Below are 21,828 nucleotides of genomic sequence, written 5' to 3'. Positions count from 1 at the left end.
TCAAAACACTCCACCCATCTTTAAAATAATTTATTTTAGATCTTTAGGAGCTGTAGTAATTCGGGGATTACTTTATTTTTTTTTTAGTAGTGGTCCATCCACATGTAATCTTTAGCTTTAAAACTCCAAGAAAGCTGATAATGACATGAATCCTTATAATGTCATCTCCTTACCATGTTCATGTAACTTATATGATCTTCCAAGTTCATAGAACTGTGACAGTTGCTGAACAAGATGATACATCCCATAGATGGAATCCTCTGTTACAGATAGAGTTTAATAAGTTCATCACTGACAGCTGATGGAGTTAAGACACCGAGGTCTGTAAACAGTAAGGTAATTAGTGATGGTGATGTGTAGTCAATCCAGGGATGCTCCTCTGTTAGATTCTGACTTGTTTTCAGAGTGTCTGCTTTGTACTAGAAGGAAAGAGAGACCATGACTTATTACACAACTGCAAGTTAAAAGCTCTTTTGGGCAAGAGCAGTAGTGTAGTCACAAGCAGATGTTTGTGGTACAACTGAAGGAAGTCAGTTGCTTTAAAATGAGGCCTAGGCTGGTGCCACCTTGGCCTCAGCTGTTCTATCTTGTGTGGAAAGTACAATTTATAGTTCTGAAGTGTACTGATTTAACTGTTTCTTGCCCTCATCTGCTCCTGTGCCCCAAAGGAACCACATCAGGAACTAAATGTTAATATTAAGACAAATTATGGTTGCTTGGCATGTGATTGGAACGTGAAGTAGTTCCGTATTATGTGAAGGAAGTTGTAGTAGAGAGATCCAGATAAATGAAGATGCTTAGATGAAAGATTTTCAGACATGTCAGTGTCCATCTTAGCTTGCTAAGAAATAATTTTAATTTCTCTTACCTTAAACTTATCTGGGACGTCCTGCTGATTTAGAGGAAAAAGCCTTACAAACTTGAAACTTTCTGCTACCACATAAAATGGCTTATTCTGAGCTTTGGCACACACAGCTATTTGATTAGTGCCAATCTGTGGAGACAGATGGAAAACAACATGCAGACTCAGTGCTAGTGTGACATAATATTGCCCACCTTCCAACAATAAATAGATGTTTAATGGATAACATCCAAACAGAAGAGACTGAATTCTTCAAAGAAACTGAACTTTAAAAGTCTGGAGTTTACAGAATGAAGTCATAAATTTGCCAGCTCTTACCTTGTTAATAATGCCTCCACTTTCAACTACACCTTCAGCACCAACTAACACCAGGTCCACTTTCTCCATAATGTAGCTGTTCAAAGAGAGGGGGAAAAAAAAAATCCAAGTCTTACAGGGTAATATGACACATTATTTGCTGAACAGAACTCAGCAATTCAGTCTCACTTTTCTGAACTAGTTACAGCTCTTGCACATCCTTGGAGTAAGCTTTCATCTGCTTCCCTGGCAGGAATATTAACCGTATCTTACCCAGTCACAGCTGACATCAGCAGTTGCATAAGTGCTGGAAGAGGCTGAAATCTTGACTAGAAATGATGCTTAGTTACAGGAACATGGGTGCCCATGCTAAGATACTGAGTACACACTGAAGTGCACTTGCACTGTGATAGCCCTGACCAAACAGAAGATGCTCCTCATCCACTCTCCCTTTCTTTACATCCGTCCAATGTGTTTTGTTAACTGAAAATACAGATCTAAAAAGAAAACCATCAACTAAGTGATTTAATAGATTTAAGGTGTCAAACAGAGCTTGTAGACTTGTCCACCCTAGACAGAGGGGTCTTAGTGATCAGACTGATCCTGAAGGCAACCTCTCAGGCACTGTGCGCTTAACTGATGTTCAGATACATTGCAGTTTTTTGTTTTTTTCAAGTTTTAAACTTAGGCTAAACAGTGGTAATTTAGCAAATTGCAAACAAGGAAAAAAGGAACCTCTGTGCACAGCACCTCAGATCTTTTTACAGCTGTCCCCAAGTTCAACACTCCAGTCTAACTTTTTTTTTTTTTCCCCCTAACATTCAGGCATCAAATACCTGTTTTGTAGCAGACATCCTCTTGTCCTGCATGTAAGGGTGTAACTTGTTTGGCTTGTTTGATGATTATGACCTCTGTAGTTTTAGCACGCTTCTAGGAAACTTACATACAACACTAGCCAATGTGAAATAGTGATGAATGTCGTTAAGCTTTACTGATCACTCACCCGACTGCAGCATCCAGAATCACAGTCACTGGAATGTTCAGCTTCCTCAGGGCTTTTGCCATTTTTTGCCTATTAAAATAATGTCTGAAGCTTAAAAGACTTTTCTTTAAAGATAATGCTATGAAAATACTGTCTGAAAGACTGAAACCCATGACTGCCCATGTTCTCTTGCCTGTTGTTTTGGTTTACGATGTTCCCACTTATAGAAACTAAGTTCTTCTGTAGAAATGGAAGCAAACAGATTGCAACAAACCCAACAAAAGTCAAGCCAGTTTGTTTTAGCAGTCAGGAATGACAGCTATAGAAAGATGAGTCAGTGAACTATTACTAAAATGACAGACTACCTAAACTGTCTCAGCTTTTCCATCAACAGGGTGTAAGAAAGAAGAAATAAAGCACAGGATGCATTTCAGGGCAGGTGGAAAATTGTATATTCTTGACTGCCTATCTTTGATCCCAGTGACAAACTGGTTAGTAACACATTATCCATTATGGATGGTTTATTGCTTTGCTTACACAAAAGCATATGCTCTGAAGAGGCAAAGCTTGCTCTCTTGCTCTCGGTAATTTGCCACCTTCAAATAACATTGTTAGCTAAATATTTTACTTTGCTATGCTTAAGCTAACACTGATTATTTCAGCCTGCTCATGAAGCAGACAAATCAGTTGTCTTCCATTTCCCAAGGGAAACATAGGTTGTCTGGCACTGACTGAAAGTTTGTAAGCCCTTGAAGACAACACAGATAACACTGTAATTAGAGTATTGGAAATTATTTGCCAGTAGTTTGGGTTTTTTCACTTGTGCAGAATAATGTAGTATTTTTAGTGATGGTTACCATTTAAAATGCTGCAAGCAAGCCTAACAGCTTTTCTTAAGGTGTGACAGATTTGCTGCTAGCTGTGATGTACCCTGTTAACCAAGACAAAACATATCAATGAGTACTTGCCCTGCTTGATCCGGCTGTGATTCAGTGACATAAACACTGAATCGCTTCTTTGACTCGATAGCTGCTTCTAGGACTCTGAGGACCACTCTTGAGTAGGCATGTGTCAGTATTCGCTGCCAAAACCAAAAATTAACCTGGCATTACTTTCTGCTGAGCTTTGGAAAACCTTTACTTTTGGTAATGGTGTCATGGATTTTACTTCACATAACTGACCCTCAGTGTTAATAATGTATGCCACTAGTATTATACAAATCATAGGATAGCAAACCACTCTGTGCAATGAACTTCGTGGCTGGCTCTGATGATGGAGCCAGGGGGTGATGATTTTGTATTTTACATGGAAACTTGAAGCTGTGACTCTTCAGCGCCTCTTAGAACTAGACCACAAGTTAAAGTTGGATAGCATGGGAACTGAAGGAGAAGTGATGGGTGATATTGTACCCATGTACATGTGCAAGCCACACTCATACAATGCCGTTGTTAATAAACTTGACTCCTCTCCATTTCTATTTTCCCATTACTGGAAGCAGCACAGCACCAGAAGAGTGACCCTGCTTTGGACTACTTACAGCATCATCTCTGATGAAAGGATGACACAGCTTGGCAATTTTGTTCCTTGAGAGAGAGACTTTTCTCAGGAAGATCTCCCCACGCTCGATCATGATTTCTTTGCACTTGGAGTAGTCCTGAAAAACACAGCAATGGCAACTGTGAGGCTGGAGAATCACAGAATCCCAGCATGGCAGGGGCTGGAAGGGACCTCAGGTCCTAACCTCTAGTCCAACCCTCTCCTAAAGCAGGTTCACCTAAAGCAGGTTGGACAGGACCGTGTCCAGGCAGATCTGGAATCTCTCCAGAGAAGGAGACTCCACAACCTCTCTGGGCAGCCTGTTCTAGGGTTCTAGCACCCTCACAGCAAGTATGTTTTCCCTCCTGTTCAGATGGGAATGGTTCCTCCATCACGCAGCAAGGTTGAGCGGGGGGCAGCCGCCCTTACCGAGTACTCCAGGGAGGTGAGGCTGATAAAGCGCAGGAAGAGCTCCCCACCGGAGGAGACGGCTACCGAGGAGTCCACCCGAGACAGGGTGTCGATGGCGGCCCGCAGGCTGCTCCTCAGGCCCTGGATGGTCTCTCCTGTGGGGAGAGCAGGAAGTGCACGGTCAGGGCCTTGCCGACACCGCGGGTAGACCCGGAGCAGAGGGGACACCCCGGCCCGCCCAGGGCTGATGGGGATCCACGCCCACCTCGGTCCTGCTTGAGGAAGCCCAGCAGCGCTCGGATGGCGGCCACGGCCGAGGCAACATCGGGGTCGTCCCTCAGCTGCGCTCGGAAGGTCTCGATCAAATCTGTAAAGAAATGGGGCGCGTCAGGCCAGGTCTGGCCCAGCCCGGCACCTCCCGTCCCCCACTCCCGTTACCGTCTGTGCTCATGGCTGCTCTGCTCCCCGCCCGGCCCCGCCGCCGCCACACCGCCCGCCTCGTTTGGGCGTGGCGTGACCCTTCTGGATGACGTCAGGGCTGCCCGGGTGTCATCTGAAGGCGACGGGAGCGGCGGGACCCTGCGGCCGAAGTCATGAGCGCAGGTGAGGTGGCGGGTCGCGACGAGCAGGTGGCGGGGCCTAACGAGCCTCGGCTCTCGGGCAGGCTGGGCTGCGGCCGCTTCGCCGTCCGGGTTCTTTCTGGAGAACACACCGGAGGGCGGGAGCGGGACTGTGGGACACGACGTTATCGCCCCTGTGCCTCCATGCAGCTCCGGGGTGTCCGGCCGGCGGGTTCCTCGTGTTCCCGCTGCCGGCTCCACTATGCCTGGCCCCTCTGAATTGCGGGCGGTCCCAGGAGAGCTGCTCTGCTCGGGGACCTTCAGTCACTGCTGCTCAGCCTTCGCACGGAGCCTGGAGTGACGCTGCTCTGTTGCCACTTTTTCAGAGGATGAGCTGAGCTTGCTGGTTATCATCGTTGACACCAACCCGATCTGGTGGGGAAAGAAGGCGCAGGGAGAAGCTGAGGTACGGCTTCTGGGTGCTGGTACTACTGGTGCTGATTTTTGTGGGAAGTTACTTTCTAAATTCTCAGTAAATAGAAAAAAAAAATAAGATTAGTCTTTAATTTCTGAACTGTGCTAACTTTGTCTGCTAAAACATATAATGGGTATTGGAACACTCCTTTTAAAATGGCTTCCCAACGTTCTGTATTAATCAGAGCTTTTCCTCTGAATGCTTTTTATTAGGAAGTTCTTCTGTGTCTTAATTGCTGTTATTTGAGAGCCTTCTTTTAAGTTACATAAGTATAAATGATACTGGGCTATATCTGCTTTCTTCTTTTTTTCAGCAGTTCACCCTATCCAAATGCATTGATGCAGCAATGGTACTGGGGAACTCACACTTGTTTATGAACCGCACCAACAGACTCGCTGTAATAGCAAGTCACACACAGGAAAGGTAGAGTTGATTCTTAACAGTGTGAAGGTTTGAAGTGCAGGTTTGCTGTCTGTATCCTGATTTTCTTGTTGGATCAAAGTATAGAATTGAAGCCAGGTTTAAAATGCATAATAGACCTTTGCCTTAAAAAAAGGAAATAACTACAACAGCGTAGAAAAGAATCTGACTTGGTGCCTTACACAAAACAACAAAAAGGCTTACAAGATAGAAGAGAGGTTTAAACAGACTAAAAATTATGTGGAGAGAGGATGGTGGAGATGTGGCAGGCAGGACAATGCATATGGCTGAAGTTTCCTGTTTAGTGGGTGTTTTCCCCCAGATATTCCTGAGTCTGAGGATCTACCTTTAAGTGCAGGCATGGTATCTGTTCGCAAGCTCTTTTAAATGTCTTGAAAGGCCTGTAGTGATAGGAAAAGGGGCAATGGCTTCAAACTAGGGAAGAGTAAATAGGATGTTAGAAACAAGTTCTTTACCATGAGGGTAGTGGAACACTGGAACAGGTTGCCCAGGGAGGTGGTTGGGGCCCCATCCCAGGGTTCTGGGCAACCTGATCTAGTTGAGGATGCCCCTGCTTTATTGCAGAGAGGGTTGGACTAGATGACCCTTGGAGGTCCTTTCCAACCCAAACCATTCTGTGTGATTCTGTGAAAGGGAGGAGGTGAATATGTGTTTCACTCCGTTTTGGAATCGAAGATTGCCTGTCTTATGTTGTCCCTTTTAATGTCAGAAGTATTAACAGTATTTGAAATTATACTTCAGAGTATTGCTATCTATAGTTGGGTAGATTATGACATTCATTGGACTACGTGATCTCCAGAGGTCACTTCCAACCGTAATCATTCCATGGTTCTATGATTTTTTTTTTTTTCTTACAAGGTTAAAGACAAAACATGAACACTTTGTTTTTCGTCTGTTTCAGCCGTTTCTTATATCCTGGGAAGCGTTGGGCTGTTGCAGATCTCTTTGGAGATGGTGGTACTTCCATGGAGTATAATTGCTCTGGCAGCAAAGATGGAAAATACGAATTGTTAACTGCAATAAATGATGCAATTGCAGAAGAGATCAAAGACCTCATGACAAAAAGTAAGGAAAAGAAAATTCTAGGCTTAATATGCTAAACACTTGGACTCTTAAATAAAAGTTGTAGAAATTTCCTTTATTTTGATCATGTACATTTTAATGTGTTTAAAGTAGATGAAGTATTGAAGTGTCTGCTTGACACTTAAGGCCTCTGCATTAATATGGTTTACCAAAGATAAAACCTGTAGTATTTGGTACAATGAGGTTCTGCAACTGTTTTTATGTGTAAAAGTAGCTTTTTCAACTTTCCTTGCATTGCAGCTGACATGAGGGGGGAGCAAACAGAAACTCTGTTAGCAGGATCGCTTGCCAAAGCACTTTGTTGTATCCTTTTGATCACAGAATCTTCAAAGCCTTTATTTTAAGATGACTTCTTATAGTAATTGTTTTACTATTTCTGTTTTGTAATAAAACTGAAACATTTGCCTAATAACTATGGGTCATGCTTATGAAAATGGGTGTGGGCTAAGGTGGGGATATGTGGTGTGGATACTGGAGCTGCTTTCAAGAATGTAGATTCCTTAATCTTAGCTAATGTAGATATCAACAAGATGAGTAAAGAATTAAAAGGTAATGCTTCTTCTCCTGGTTCGAATACTGTTTGAATGGAAATAACAGATACAAATGCATGTGTACATACAAACAAATATGGGCATATTTTTACACACCCCCATTTCCAAAATTGGCAGCAATAGGTAGAGGTTTACCCCCATCGTTAGAAGTTGCCCAGTTTAAATTAGGTCTGGGTGGTGATTAGATATAAAGAACTTGATCATTAGTCCATATTGTTACTCTGGTTTTCTGTTGCAAGTAAAGCTGAGACTGGAATCTCCTTAGAAAAACTGGAGGTTGAGGGGAACTTTTTGAAAGTCATGAAATGCAAAAATCCCCTTCCAAAGGGACCACCTGCAGAGCTGTGGTGGAAGTTAAGTTTCTTACTCAGTTTTGGTCTTCCTGTTGTCACTTCTATAATCAGGAAAATGCTTGTTTTGCAAGAAGCCAGCTGGACTAGAATCAGCTATACATTTCAGATTGCTTTCATCATTACAGAAATGTGTAACTTGCAATATGTGTTTCAGCCAGTGAGTTGGTAATGAACAGATTTCCTGATCAACATCTAACTGCTTCTGGACAATAAATGGGTCTGCTTTCATAAGTCTGAATTAGTCCACAGATGATGCTTGCCACTGGGACTCTAAAATAGTTTCATACACGTATTTTAACTTAGATGTATAACTAATGTGTTAGATCCTACAGAATTAAAATGGCAAACAAGGTGGTAGAAGCAATGTGGTCATGTATTTCTTTTTCTTTTTTTAATTCTTAGCTAATCAAGAAATGAAATCAAGGATTTTGGTAAGAACTTTTGTTGTCTGTTTTCTATCAGTCTTGAAATCCAGTCCCATTCTATAGGCTAACAATTTTGAATCATTTTATTTAGGTTATAAAAGCAGCAGAAGACAGTGCTTTGCAATATATGAATTTCATGAATGTGATCTTTGCAGCACAGAAACAGGTGAGGCTATCTTTTTCATATAAACTACATTTTATTAATGTGCAAACAAAATTGTTAATTTCTCTTATGATTATGTTCCGATCAAGTGCTTTCCTATGGCATTTTTATGTGGAGTTTATTACAGCGGTATGACAGCAACACTGAGGTCACATTGGACCTAGCTGAATTTGTTTTTTATGCATTTAATCTCTTGCAGAGTGTTTTGATTGATGCCTGTGTCTTGGACTCTGATTCAGGTCTTCTACAACAGGTACAGAGTTCCAATTCTTGTTTGTTCTTTATATTAATTCATAGATAATTGATGCTAGATAGTTTGATATGTCCTTGAACTCTCTTCTTTGCTTGGTTTCAAGATGAGTGTGGAAATAACGTTCAGTGGATCTGGTAGTTTCAACATGCAGGCCTTGTGCAGGATGTAGATACTTAAAATATTCTCTTGATCTCATAAAACAACAATCTGATCATGCTCTCCTCTTTCCAGGCTTGTGACATTACAGGTGGCATATATTTGAAAGTGCCACATATGCCATCCCTTCTGCAGTATTTGTTGGTAAGTCATTTAAGAAACACTTCAGTGTGTTTCCTGTGTCAGATGCGAAATCTTACTGACTTAATTGACAAACCAATATAGCAATACCATTCCGACTTGCAAAATACTTTTTTCTCTGTTTGTGCAGTGGGTGTTTCTTCCTGATCAAGAGCTAAGATCACAGCTTGTCCTTCCACCTCCTATTCATGTTGACTACAGAGCTGCATGCTTCTGTCATCGAAATCTCATTGAAATTGGTTATGTGTGCTCTGTGTGCTTGTCAAGTAAGTTTATAAATATTTATGAATCTTAATTCTTAACATTCAAATGAATGTGTTAGTGAAAGCCAATTCTTTTTATTTTCCAGTATTCTGCAACTTCAGTCCTATTTGCAGTACATGCGAGTAAGTTACTTTTTGTTTCAAGGGTGGGTGTGGAAATATATTCAGTGTACCTCATGGTTCCCTTTTCTAATGTGTTTTTTTCCAGGACTGCTTTCAAGATATCGTTGCCACCTGTCATGAAAGCTAAGAAGAAGAAATTAAAGTTATCTGCCTAACAACATTATGTAAATACCTCATAACCTCCTCCAGCAATTCCATGAAATGGAATATGCCTGAGAAACTGATGGCACTTTTTATGGGATAGGAAAAAGAATTGTATGAAGTGTTATTACTTGTTCCTTAGGGGATAATCTTATGTCTTCTACACAGCCCTTTAAGTAACAGATTACTGTATTACCATCTAACCTATGCTGTTATGAATTCTAATTTGTAATTATGAAAGGAACCAGAAGTTTGAGCTTGTTGAGAGACGTAACCCTGTGAAGTAGAAGGTACTCTGGACACTGCAAAGTTTTGCACTTCCAAGTTATCTTAAAAGATAAGGGAGCTCTGATTCTTTTTCTGTTTTGGTGTACAGGTAAGAATGACCATTTCTAGTGTGTAGGATTGGAACCTGAGCACTGTGTTATTCAGGGACTTCTTGCTTGCTCTCACTAGCAATTTTTGGACTGAAACAGCATCAGTTTCAGAATGAGTAAGCCAACAGTTAAAAGAAAAAAAGCAGAATCTAACCTATCTTTCTCAACTGGATATCTCTTCATTCATTAATTTTTCTTTTATGGCAGAACATGAGTGTGCTACATACTTCTGAACATGGTTTTAAGTTAAACAGACAAATAATTTCCCCCCTCTAAAAGGTTACGTATAGTTTCTTTCGACTTGGTGTTAGTAATTGATATATTCCTGAAAGGAATACAGAATAATTGTTTCCTACATAGAAAAAAAGTAATTTTCTCCCCCTGAAATTGTATATAGGAATTTGTCATGTCCTTGTACTTGGGTCAGGGTTTTTGTTTTGTTTTTTTTTTTGTCCATGTAACAGCTGTAGTGCCAGTCTTTTGCTGGCTTGTTTGATTGCCAAAAGCCATTCTGATTGGAGGCTTTATTTATAATTTACTTTGTATAAAACGTTTGTAATAAAATTTGTTCTTTTTCAAATGTGGCTAAATATTGATATACTTAACATAGTTTTAAAGGTGGGCTGTGCATCTGCCTTGCAATTTTGTGTAACAGTGTGAGCGAGCACTCTAAGTGCCTGAGGGAGGACATGCTCTGTGGGGAGGTGGATGAAAGATGGGGGGACAGGTGAGTCCGGGCTGGCTTGAGTTGTGTGCTGGTTTGAGGCCAGACAGATCCTCTCTTGCCCCGAGAGGGACAAAAGAATGACACTCACACAAACGGTTTGGAGAGTGAGGGAAAGTTTAAATGGAAAAGCAATTGGTGAAACTACAAAACACTACAAAGCATAGTGGCAAAGAATCTCCCAAAGCATACAGAGCCCCTTACATAATTCCTAAAGGCTTCCCAGTCCTTGCCTTCCGCTTGCGGCTGTGCGATCGCTGCCCAGAAGAGGTGGACGCTGGGCGGCCCAGCCGCTGTCCCGGCCGCTGCCTGCGCTCCCCGCTCCGCCTTCCCCGTGAGGCGGCTGCGCTTCCCCCCCTTTCCCGTTGCCATGGTGCCGCACTGTCGCTGCAAGATGGCGGGCGGGCGGCAGCCGGCGCCGCGGTGCAGCCCTTCTTAGGCGCCATGGCGGCTCTTTTCCTCGGGGCGCTGCTGCTGGCTGCACCCTGCCACGGGCAGCGGGCCGGGAACCCCGGTGGGTGGAGGGCATCGAGAGCCATGGCGGCCTCTGGGTGGGCGAAGGGGAGGCAGAGGGAAGAGGGGCAAAAGGGTGGCCGGTGGTGTGGGGAAGGCGAGTCGGTTTGTGGTGGGACCTTGAATAAGGGCGGGGACTCCCGAGTGGGCATGAGGGGAGGCCCCTAGGGGTCCCAAGGAGTCTTTGGTGCCCCTGCTCCAACACAGAAGTGTTTGCCCTGGAGTTTCAGCCACTGCTTAGCACTGAAGGAGTTTGGAAAGGGGGAAAGCGGAACTGCACAGATTGGACTTCTCGACCTTGGTGCGGACTCTAAAGGAAATTGGAGTGAGACTCCCAACTTGGAGCCCCATATTTGAGCTTACGTTCACATACTGAGGGCAGCAGCCTGCAATTACTGGATCATAGGGTAGTGATACATGCTTGATGCCCTTCATGGGTGCAAGAAATTAAGAAGTGTAAACTGAAGTCAGCAAAAAATGTTAAATATGTTGCTGCCTGACCTGTGTGGTATCTGCGTGGGCCAGTAAGTACTTCAGGTTGTACTACTCCATGTTTACTGAGACAAACATGGTACAGAAAGCTAGGGTGAAGCCATTGCTCTAGCATTTTGTAAGACCATTAATACGATACTCTATTAAGCATCACAAGATACTTTCGTTCTATTTGTGACACTCTAAAATACAGGAAAGTAAGAATGGTGTGTGTTAAGATTTGTTTCTTCTTCAGTCTTTCAGCCTTCATTTATCCATATGTCAGCACCCAGAGCCAATTCATTTTTTCTTGGAAATTCTTCAGGAGTTAATTTTTCTATAATTTTAAGTCCTGTGGATGAAAAGACGGGTAAGAGCACTTCACTTCTTTCCCCCCCTTCTCAACCTCCTCCCCTCCCCCTCCTGTAAATAAATATGTTTAAATTATTAATATTAATGCTAAAATTACTAGAGAAATGGCAATGCATTTAATTTAATACTTTAATAGTTACTGAAGTAGGAGCTCCAAAAGACTTTGGCTGATTAAGACTTTGGTTCTCTGTTGACTTCTTGTCAGCCAGGTCTGTTGGTGTGCCTGCTAGAAGTGACAAGAGAAGTTTAAATGTACTTCTTACTTTCTAGTCACTTCTAAGTGACAGTGCAATTTTTGTAATTTTTTTTAATACAGGAAAATTGCATCTGGCAAATTGCAGTGGAAGTAAAAGAGCTGGTGATTGGAATTTGAATGCAATACGTGGTATGGTATGTAAAACACCTATTCTTTCTTAAAATGGGAAGGATTGAACTGTCATATACTAAAGGCTAATGAAATACTAGCAGAATGTTAATGTACTAGCAACCCAGTTTGGATGTCTTGTCCTTGCCTTTTTTCCCTTGACATATCTCTTTGTGTGAATGTCCTTGCTGGAGTTTGCTGAGGTGCAGCTTTTACATTAGTGCCTTCTCCTCTTCCTCTCCAGAACTGCCTGTACTTCCCGGCAGGCTGTAGCATCTAAGGCTTTCAGATCTGCTGGAAGGAGATAGTAGAAATAAAAAGTAGTGGTTTTAGGCTCAGGGGTGACCTCATTGCTGTCTACAACTACCTGAAGGGAGGTTGTAGCCAGGAGGGGTTTTGTCTCTTCTCCCAGGCAACCAGCACCAGAACAAGAGGACACAGTCTCAAGCTGCGCCAGGGTTTAGGCTGGAGGTGAGGAGAAAGTTCTTCACAGAGAGAGTGGTTGGCCATTGGAATGGGCTGCCCAGGGAGGTGGTGGAGTCACCGTCCCTGGAGGTGTTCAAGAGGGGATTGGACGTGGCACTTGGTGCCATGGTTTAGATAGTCATGAGGTTTAGGGTGACAGGTTGGACTCGATGATCTTTGAGGTCTCTTCCAGCCTTCTTGATTCTATGATTCTATACAGCATGAGATCTGGAACATCTGTGTTTATTTAGACTTGCCTTCAGTGTTATATCTAATTTCCTAGGGGTTTTATCAACTCTGCAGCATTCCAGTTTTCAGCTGAAGGTAGCTATTAAAGCCAAAATTTACTTTTTTGGTATTTGTTCTTTTTTCTAGAATTGTGCACGTGATTTCTGAGGTAACTTGATTTGTGTGCCTGCCTTAAAAGTTCTGTGTACAGTTCATATCCTGTATTTGCATGTTTCAGTAGCAGGCTCACAAGAAGTCTAATTTTATATGGGAAAAATATCACTGCTTTGTAGTGCTGACAAAACACAACGGTACTGAAATTCCTTTTAGAAGCCAATGAGTTTTATAAATAGGACTAATTTAATACAAGTTGCCAAAGCTGTCAAACTTTATTTCCCTTTTTTTTTCAGGACACTTCCGAAGTGACTGTAAGCTTGACTAGAAACCTGCAGTTGTGCTTGCCAAATGCCACTGACTGCTGTACAGCATCTCTCTGTGTGGTTGAAACACTTCAGGTTTTAGCTTGCCGTGATTCAGTGATAGTGGCACACCTCTTGATTCAAGCTGAGATATATGTCAACTCTTCCTTTACAGGAAATGTGTCAGGTAAGTGTTTAGATATGCTAAAGAAGAAATGACATTTTGGCAAAGTGGGATTTTGACAGCCATAAGAGATACTGAATAATCATCAGTGACATTTAACAGAAGGCTTGTACACAGTCAGAACAACTTGCAGTGCACATGGTCTTTTTATTTGGATTACAATCCATTAATATGATTTTTTTTTTTCTCCCCCCTTGCTCCCCAGAAAATGCAACTATCATCCCTAACCAGGCATTTCAGCCCTTGGGCTCTTGTCCTTGTGACTTGACAGCTGGAGCTTGTGACGTCCGTTGTTGCTGTGATCCGGTACTTATTTCATGCTAAACTTTGATTAAGTGGTTTCAAAGTTTCTGGACTTTTTCTAGTGTCTGGGGGGAGAAGGAGGTACTGAATGCTTTAGACTAGATGGAGCTAGAGGACTTGTTTGGGTTTTCCAATATTTCTAGGACCCAACATGAATTCCCTCCACCAAATTGGTTTGATTTACCTGTAAGTATGGCTAAGGTGCCTATGGAAATGCAATTACTCTACTAAAAAGTGACCATTCTTTTCCCTTTCAGGAGTGTACACCAGACTTGCAGCAGTTATTCAATGAATCATGCTTCACTGGAGTCTTTGGTGGGGATGTGAACCCACCTTTTGATCAACTGTGCTCCTCAAATTCAATGGAATATATCCCAGATTGGTTTCCCTTCCTTTGTGTACAGTCTTCTCTTAACAACACACCATTTCTTGGCTACTTTTATCATGGCTCTATGTAAGTCTTCAGAAAATTGATTTTTTTCAACATGTTCATTAAGCATACTACTGAAAATATAAGCTGCTTTTAGAATGGAAGTTATTTTGGAATTGGAACTTTAACTGCAGATGGAGAAGTGTCATTGGTACTATATGAGAACATGGAACATGAAAGCAAGTGTGTAATTATTTGTATGAGATAAAGAAGTGGTTAATTTCTAACCTTGTTTGCAGTTCTGCACCCAGATTTCCTTCATTTAAAATCCCTTTACAAATTTCTCCTGGGAGACTTTTCACTGGTTACAGACAAGGAGATCCAATTATGACAGAAGAAAATGAGTATTTTGCCATTCCCCAGGTAATCACTTTGTATTTAGAAGCTTTTGATTCTTCTTGGTTTGTTTGGCACCATACGTATTTCTTGTGAACTACTTGCAGCAATCCATGGCTGGACAGTGTGTTGGAAATGCCCCTGTGGCCTATCTTCAGAATTTCGATGTCAAATGCCTTACCAATCTAGCTTCTTACAAGGAAGGACTGCCCCATGATGTGAGGATCAACAGTGGCACTGGAGGTATGCTGCATAAACCCTGCGCTCTGTGTTTCTTGGAGCTGCTGAAACAACAAACCTGAGGACTGATGACATAGTAGCTGCATGTGATCTCTTTGTTATCTGGTGGTTGTAGTTCAGCATTTAGGGGCATTCTGTTCCAGATTCTGATGTCCTTCTAGAGAGTGTCCCACTATTTCCCAAGATTTAAGATACAAGACATAGTGGGATTTGCCTTTGTTTTCCATTTATCTGTTTCTGGTGACTCATAGTAGTTACAGTAACACGTGACAGAAGAGAGTCTCACTTTTGGTTTCAGGCTGTTGAAGAGCCCTTTTTCCATCAAGAGGGTACAGTATCATAATTTCAGAATTAGTCAGAAATGGTTAGTTTCTGTGTTACAAAAGCATAAACTTGTCTCAAGCTGCAAATGACACTTCATTAAATGATTACTGTCACAAAGATTATTTTACATCTGTAACTGTGTAATTTTGTTTGTATTAGCTTTGTAAGACCATTAGCTATGCTCAAAATACATGAACTGTTTGATGCTTTACCAAAATTAATTTTTCTAAATAATTCTCTCCTCAGTTTTCATAACAAGGATTGCACCTTGGATGTGAAAACAGCATGTCTGTCTCTCTTATTAGTCAGAATTAGTGCAGTGTTTGCTTTTCATTCTCAGACTTCATCCAACAAAATGTCATCTACAGGACCATCGCCAACATGGACAAATTCAAAACTGAAAGTGGTATGTCTCTTCCATTTAATAAATGCATTTCTTACCTGACCTGGATTATATAAGAAATTGATGATTTTCATGCTTAAAATATTTACCTACCACAGTTCTCAGGTGAGATATTTATCTTATCTAATACTCAAAAAGTAAACTGTTTGACTTACTGTAAAGCAAAAAGCATTTAATTTAACCTACCTTCATTTAAACTTGGTCAAGAAATAGGATCCCTTAGCTTACATTAAAAGTAGTTTCTGAGAAGAAAAAGATAAAACAGAGAAGCCCAAAATATAAAGAATGCTTTAGAAAACTCTCCAGAGTGAACATCCAAGTGGAATGGCCAGACTGTAAGCAGATAAATAGGTCTTTATTTTGTAAGCTCTGATGCCCTTTTAAGAGCCTTTTTCAGGCAATGCAGCAGTTATTTGGTGTGGAACAGAGGTCCCCAGTCAGTGGGAGGATAATGCAGCACAAATGAAACTAATGGAACCCAAACTAATGTGTTTTTCTGGGCAGTGATTGCTCCCTCAGAGTGATGAGTCCAGGGAAATGAATCAGGTGGTGATGCACAGTCCATTTCTGGGTTCTTCTGGAGAGATTTAGCTACAAAAGGACCCAGAACTGCTGTTGTTAAAATATTGATAAGCTGGGGGATTGTATTGTCACACTGACCTAATGAGATGGGACTTAACCAGTAAAATATATTTTCAAAAAGAAGAATATTCTAATTTCAAGAATGTTGCCAGAGTTTTCAATGTGTTTTTTTCAGCTGCAGTAAAACTGCTTTCTAATTAGCAGTGTTTTACATTATGCACATTTCTTTTCTGCCAGAAACCCTTCATCCTGCTGAGGTTCCGTGTCAGAATGTAACTTTTGCAGAGCATTACACCTTCATTTGGAAAGACAAGAACATAGAGCACATAAATGTCACAGTCTTCCTTGGAAGTTTATGTGATGGAGGTATTGTGGAATTTCCTTTGACTTTTGACTATTTTTTTTCCTTCAGCATGTAAATTCTGTGATAGAATCTCTTATTTACTAATACTTCCTAAAAAGACTTTTCCCTGGACTCTGGAAAGAGAATTTAGGTGACTGATTCCATAAATTTTGTATTGTTTTGTATCTTTTGTTACTATTGAAGGATGTTTTTTGTATCCTCCATAGAGCATACTTGTTGCTAATTCTTTCTTTTTTCCCCTTATTTATTTCTTTTCAGAAATACTGACACAGAGATTCACAGTTATATTTCAATGTTTAGAGAGTACTACTCCAGCAGAACCCTTTGAGAATCCAGGTATTAATACTTTATTTTGCTTCTTAAAAGTGAAAAGAAAAAAAATCCTACTGTACGGAATGTTATCAGTAATGTGTTTTATAGTTCATTCATATTTCTGTTGCTAGCACCCACCATCCTGTCTCAATGCACTGTCAATGGTAGTAGCAGTAATTAATTTTTAGGCTTTTGTTATGTAGATAATGATTATTTAAAGTGAGTGTATTTCTACTGCAATGGCAGTGTCTGTTCATTTACTTCAAGACTGATGGCATTGATTATTAAAACAGTGCCAGAACTTACAGATTCTTATGCAGTGTTCACGATTTCCCCTTTTATGTTTAGGTTATCAAGTTGGAAAGCCAGTGAGAGCTGCAAATATGAATGCTTCTGATACTTTTGGAAGCCTAAACATTTGGCAGCCAGGTACTGGCTTGTGAGGTTGCAACTTCAACTGTAATTAATGCTAAACCATTGAGTGGGGGTTGATTTGGTTTTTTTTGTTTGCTTGGTGGTGTGGTTTTTTTTTTTTGGTGTGGGTTTTTTGTTTGCTTTGTTTGTTTGCTTGCTTTTAAAACATATTTTAGTTAAGAATTTCTGCCAAGTTTTCCTTTTCTACACTACTCCCTAGTGTTGTTTAAACTTAAGTGAGTAAGCTTCTAGTGCTTTCTTGGAAAATACAAGTTGAATGGACTTATTTCTATTTTTTAACTATACTGGTTGGTGTTTTGTATTCTGTATTGATTTTTGCACAAAATTGAAAGGTTGATGCAGGAAAACTCAAGTAAGCTGTTTTTATTTCTAGATGGCAGAGGTTTATGTACGTCGGCAACTTACACACCAGTTTTATTTGGATTAGATTCACTCTCTGGATGCCTTCTGGAAGTTGATATTAATGAAGACTGCAGTCTTTTAAGGTGAGCTACATAGGTTGAATTGTTTTTTCCCTGCAGCCCTCTTGTTGCTTATTACTTGATTCTATACAAGTGCCTATGATCAGCACTGTTAGTTGCTTTTTAAATGTTCATGTATACATTTCAGCTTTCTATAGCTGACAGTCTCCTTTTTAAAAGAGAAATTATAAATAATGGCTTCACTTGAATCTCTGTCTTAAATGAGGAGTATGTTGGGGTGGAATGCTTTGCCATTTCTTCCCTTCAACAGGTAACTCAGTAGTTCAAGTATGGTTTTGTTGAGTGATAACATCTTTCAGAGAATACTGGCCTTATGGTGTAATAATATTGCAACCCAGAGCGGCAGATAACACAGATTTGCTTTTTCTGTAATCTTACATTCTCATTTTGCAGAGGAAATGTAACTGAGAAATTGGATTCATTAATACAAGCCACTCATATTGGAAAAAGGGACAATTCAAGTTTCAGTGATCTAAATGACTGGGTGGAAATCATACGTAAGTGAGGTTTGAGGTTTGTATGGCCATACAATCAATGAGAGCATCTCAAAACCAAAACGTAATTTCAAATGTCTGTGCGTCTGGATCCATACATGCATATGTACACACAAGTACAGAACTCATTATGTGTGTGGATACTGCACTAACTTTTTGTATTTTGCAGTCAGCCTGTACACATATGACTTGATATTTCAGTTCTCTGTTGATACAGTTCTCTTATAGAGAGAAAACATTTTTTGTGTGTGTGACAGTTACCAGTGTTTCACTACACTACAACAATAATAAAATAATTTTCCATAATATTTCCATTTAAATAACATCATTCTCCTCCACAGGTCTTGATCCATTTAACTCTGATACCAATGTGAGCACTGGAAGCTTAAAGGGGATTTGTCCAGATATTCCTGCAAACTTGAATATTCGCATAATCTTTGCTACTGTGGGTGCAGTCCAAGGGATTCCACGACAGGAAGTCCTTGCTGTACAGATCAGGTACAGAGAGCTGTGTCTCTGTATGTCTGACACAGAAATGTTTCAATTTGAGACTTGCTTACCTAACATACCCAGATTAAATTTTACGAACAAAAATGTTATTTTGTTACTCCTAATTGTTTACATGCTTTTATTTGGGCAACCCAGATTCCTTTGATCACAGTCAGGTTTGCCGTTTTCCTTCTGAAATGAAAATGAAATAAAAAAATAATGCCCATAAATAGATAATCTTTCACTGAAATATTAAGTAAAATCTGTGATGCTGCCAGTGGTGGGCATACACAGGGCATTCCATCAGAAAAACATTTTAATTTCTTGTCATACGGTAGAAGTGACAATGTTGTCCGGTGTTCTGGCTTATGCCCATGTAGAGCTCGCCTTGAGAGCTGTGATAAATCCTTTATTCTTTCCTGAAACAGGGAATTTTCACTTTGGCAAACAGTTCTTTTTTTCCCCAAGTCAATCCCAATCAAATCCATGGGATTTTGTTCCCCTTTACCTCATTTCCAGACTTTTCAAGTTCTCTCTGCATGGTGTTGAAAATCCAGAGATCATCAGCCCTCTCCTAAATACTGTGTTTGGACCTTTCAGGGTTATGTTTAGACTCTCAATTCCCGTTTCCAGCCCTCAGACAATAATTATGCATATTCTTACAGCTACTCCACAGTCATATGGCAATTCCAGTGTGGGCTTATCTGTGAGAACAGCACCAGCTTTCTTCCTATCACTGCTTCTGTCCAGTTTATTAAGGTGCCAGCTCAGCCACCCATTCCACTGACAAGGTAATTTCTGTGAAAATGTCGATGTTCATATTATGTTAAGCAGGTGTAGCATTAATAGTATTGATCAAAGGGTTACTTTGTTTTGGTGGAGTACAGAGCAAGAAGGCCTGGTTCAAAGATTTATTGAGTAACCATTCTGTTAGTGAGAGGAACATGAAGAGTTGTAAATTACACTGATTTGGTTTTGACAGGAAAGCTTCTGTATAGTTTAGTTGAGTGGATAAGGGGTCCTAAGTGAGGCTCCCACACTATCCATGGCCTGAAAATGTTCATCACAAAATGACTAAAAATTACAGAAATGGAGCAGAAGAGAGGCTCTTGTTTCCATTAGAGGAAAAAAAAAGTCAGAAGAACAAGAAGCTTGCTTAGGTTTTTTGGTTGGTTGGTTGTTTTTTGGTTTTGTTTGTTTGGGGTTTTTTCCCCTGTAATTCGGACACTATTTCACTCTTTTATTCCGCTTTGCTGGTACTAGAATTAATAAACCTGGGGAGCTGGGTTTTGTTTTTTCCCAGATTTCAGATGAATTATACAGAATTTGACTGCAATCGAAATGATGTGTGCTGGCCACAGCTTCTTTATCCACTGACACGGTTTTACACAGGTAAAAATAATAAGCGTTGTGGAATGCCATAACTGGCCATATTTAAAACATAATTAGATGTGTGGAGTTGAGTCTCAAAGAATGCTTCGTAGCAGGGAATTACAATTCCTCTTTTAGAAAGCATGGTCCAAATAGTCCATTTCTTTCCTTGATAATGCAGTAATTTCATAATTAGACATAGTGGAAGGAAAAATTACTAAGAGTACTTTGTGGATAAGATTGATTCTTTTCCATTCCCTTGTGAAGCTTCTAGGACGAAGGAGAATCTGTCCCTTCATGATACTGTTCTGTGTCCATTTCCCACTGTAATTGTAGCATTGTCAGTGCCTGTCATTGCCCTTGGATCCTGGAGGGAGGCTGTTGCTCATTTGTATGTGTTTTTCAGTCAGCCCACATGAGTTCCAGTAAAATTTTGCCACCCTGGTTATTTTTAGATTTCCTCTGTGTAAACCTGTGGTGGATTTTGTTTCATGGTGGACTCTAGAGTAAATGTCTGGCATTTGAAAGGGCATCAAGGCTGTGTTCTGGGAGCTGCATGGACATAGGCAACTGTTCATTTTTGTTATCTGCACAACTTCAGGGACTAAAAGTAGACGATATCTGAAGTTTTGTGCTCCATTATTTTATCCAGGCTACGCATATACTTTAATCTGTGTCCCTTGGGTTACTGTCTAAACTGAAATTTAGCTCTCTTATGCTTACACTTTTTTCCTTTTTTTTTTTTATTCCAGGAGAACCATATTCCCAGTGTCTTGCTAAAGGCCTGTCATTGGCATTCCTTGTTTTACTTGCAGCAATTCTGAGTAACCCCTGGTTTTCTAAATTATGGAATAGTTCCTTGGTTTAAAAATATTGATGTAAAGAGAAGTGCTTTTGATAACGTTTTAAGTACTTTTGGGTAAAATTCATGGGTAAATCTTTCCAGATTTTGTAGGTGTTTATATAAAGATTTAAAGATACATTAAAATGAATGCTCTTATGGTATGTAGAAAATGGTTGTTATTTAAAACAAAAGGAATTATTTAAAACAAAGAATGATTGTTCAGAGCTGCATTTGGAGCAGCAAGAGTACTGAGTTGATTTCACGAGGGTGAGCTCTGCATCACCTGCTGCACACAGATGAGCCCAGGCCAGAGGCCACAAAGGTGTTGGGGCTGTCCTTATGGATGGACCGTTGTCCTGTCAAACTTGATCTCCTCTCTCAGTGTAGTGCATCAAGGCAGCAGTTCCTTTCCATAGTAAACCCGTCATGCTCCCCTGTTTCTGCAGTAGTGGACAGATTACTGTTCTGAAATGTAATAATGTTTCAGATATTCTCCTGTATTGTTCTGTAATTCTCTTTTCCAGTAATGGCTTGCATTGGCGACCGCTGTATGATCTGGGCTACAGGGAGTGCAGGAGACATTCACTACTGGTGTTCCTCAAGGGATCATAGAGTCGTTTAGGTTAGAAACGACCTTTAAGATCATCGAGCCCAGCGTTCAGTTTGGGGTTTTCCTGTGGTTTCGATCTTGTAACTCTTAGCATTTTCTCCTGAACACCCTCACATGGAAGCCTCTCACGGGGTGAATCCGTGACTGCCAGCTGTTTTCCGTCCCATTTTTCGGGGCTCCCAGAAGGTCTGCCGAAGAGCACCCCCAAGCCCCCAGTCACAGGGTGCCGGGCTCAACAGCCTTCGTGTTCCGGCTGCACTGGCGCTGCCGCCGTGAGCCGGTACCCATGCCAAGGACTGCGGGCCTCAAGTGCGCCGGGCCCCGCACCGGCGCAGTACCAGCGCCGATAACCGCGGGGGTCGGTCCGCCCCGCTGCCCTGAGCGGGGCCTCGCTCCAGAGCGCTATCGGAGTCAAGAGCAGAGGGGCTCGTCCTGCGTCACCGCCCCGCTCCGCGTTCGCCGCCGGTTGGCCGTCG

At 41.2% G+C, this 21,828-nt stretch overlaps 3 protein-coding genes across 3 annotated transcripts; 2 read left to right on the top strand and 1 right to left on the bottom strand.

Moving 5' to 3' along the window:
* Nucleotides 1–139: 139 nt before the first annotated feature.
* On the bottom strand, nt 140–4,539 carry EIF2B1 (eukaryotic translation initiation factor 2B subunit alpha). Its single transcript, XM_054392747.1, has 9 exons — nt 4,527–4,539; nt 4,354–4,455; nt 4,107–4,243; nt 3,679–3,795; nt 3,110–3,222; nt 2,163–2,231; nt 1,181–1,256; nt 869–994; nt 140–419 (listed from the first exon to the last, which is right to left on the bottom strand). Exons 1-9 carry the CDS (start codon nt 4,537–4,539, stop codon nt 264–266), a joined length of 909 nt encoding a protein of 302 aa, XP_054248722.1. The 3' UTR covers nt 140–263.
* Nucleotides 4,540–4,664: 125 nt separating this feature from the next.
* GTF2H3 (general transcription factor IIH subunit 3) lies at nt 4,665–9,819 on the top strand. Its single transcript, XM_054392732.1, has 13 exons — nt 4,665–4,691; nt 5,035–5,114; nt 5,437–5,546; nt 6,466–6,629; nt 6,888–6,950; nt 7,158–7,196; nt 7,954–7,982; nt 8,068–8,142; nt 8,339–8,392; nt 8,624–8,692; nt 8,820–8,955; nt 9,039–9,075; nt 9,161–9,819. Exons 1-13 carry the CDS (start codon nt 4,682–4,684, stop codon nt 9,228–9,230), a joined length of 936 nt encoding a protein of 311 aa, XP_054248707.1. The 5' UTR covers nt 4,665–4,681; the 3' UTR covers nt 9,231–9,819.
* Nucleotides 9,820–11,565: 1,746 nt separating this feature from the next.
* TCTN2 (tectonic family member 2) lies at nt 11,566–20,766 on the top strand. The gene is made up of 17 exons (XM_054392791.1): nt 11,566–11,671; nt 11,990–12,063; nt 13,141–13,336; nt 13,539–13,639; nt 13,894–14,090; nt 14,306–14,429; nt 14,510–14,645; nt 15,307–15,372; nt 16,189–16,317; nt 16,574–16,651; nt 16,976–17,056; nt 17,436–17,547; nt 17,938–18,041; nt 18,380–18,536; nt 19,193–19,318; nt 19,831–19,919; nt 20,651–20,766. Exons 1-17 carry the CDS (start codon nt 11,581–11,583, stop codon nt 20,764–20,766), a joined length of 1,977 nt encoding a protein of 658 aa, XP_054248766.1. The 5' UTR covers nt 11,566–11,580.
* Nucleotides 20,767–21,828: the final 1,062 nt, after the last annotated feature.

Source organism: Indicator indicator, chromosome 26 (genome assembly GCF_027791375.1).
Source record: "Indicator indicator isolate 239-I01 chromosome 26, UM_Iind_1.1, whole genome shotgun sequence".
Classification (NCBI taxonomy): Eukaryota; Metazoa; Chordata; class Aves; order Piciformes; family Indicatoridae; genus Indicator; species Indicator indicator.
The sequence above is the reverse complement of the archived record's forward strand: the minus strand, read 5'-3'. Positions and strand labels throughout refer to the sequence as shown.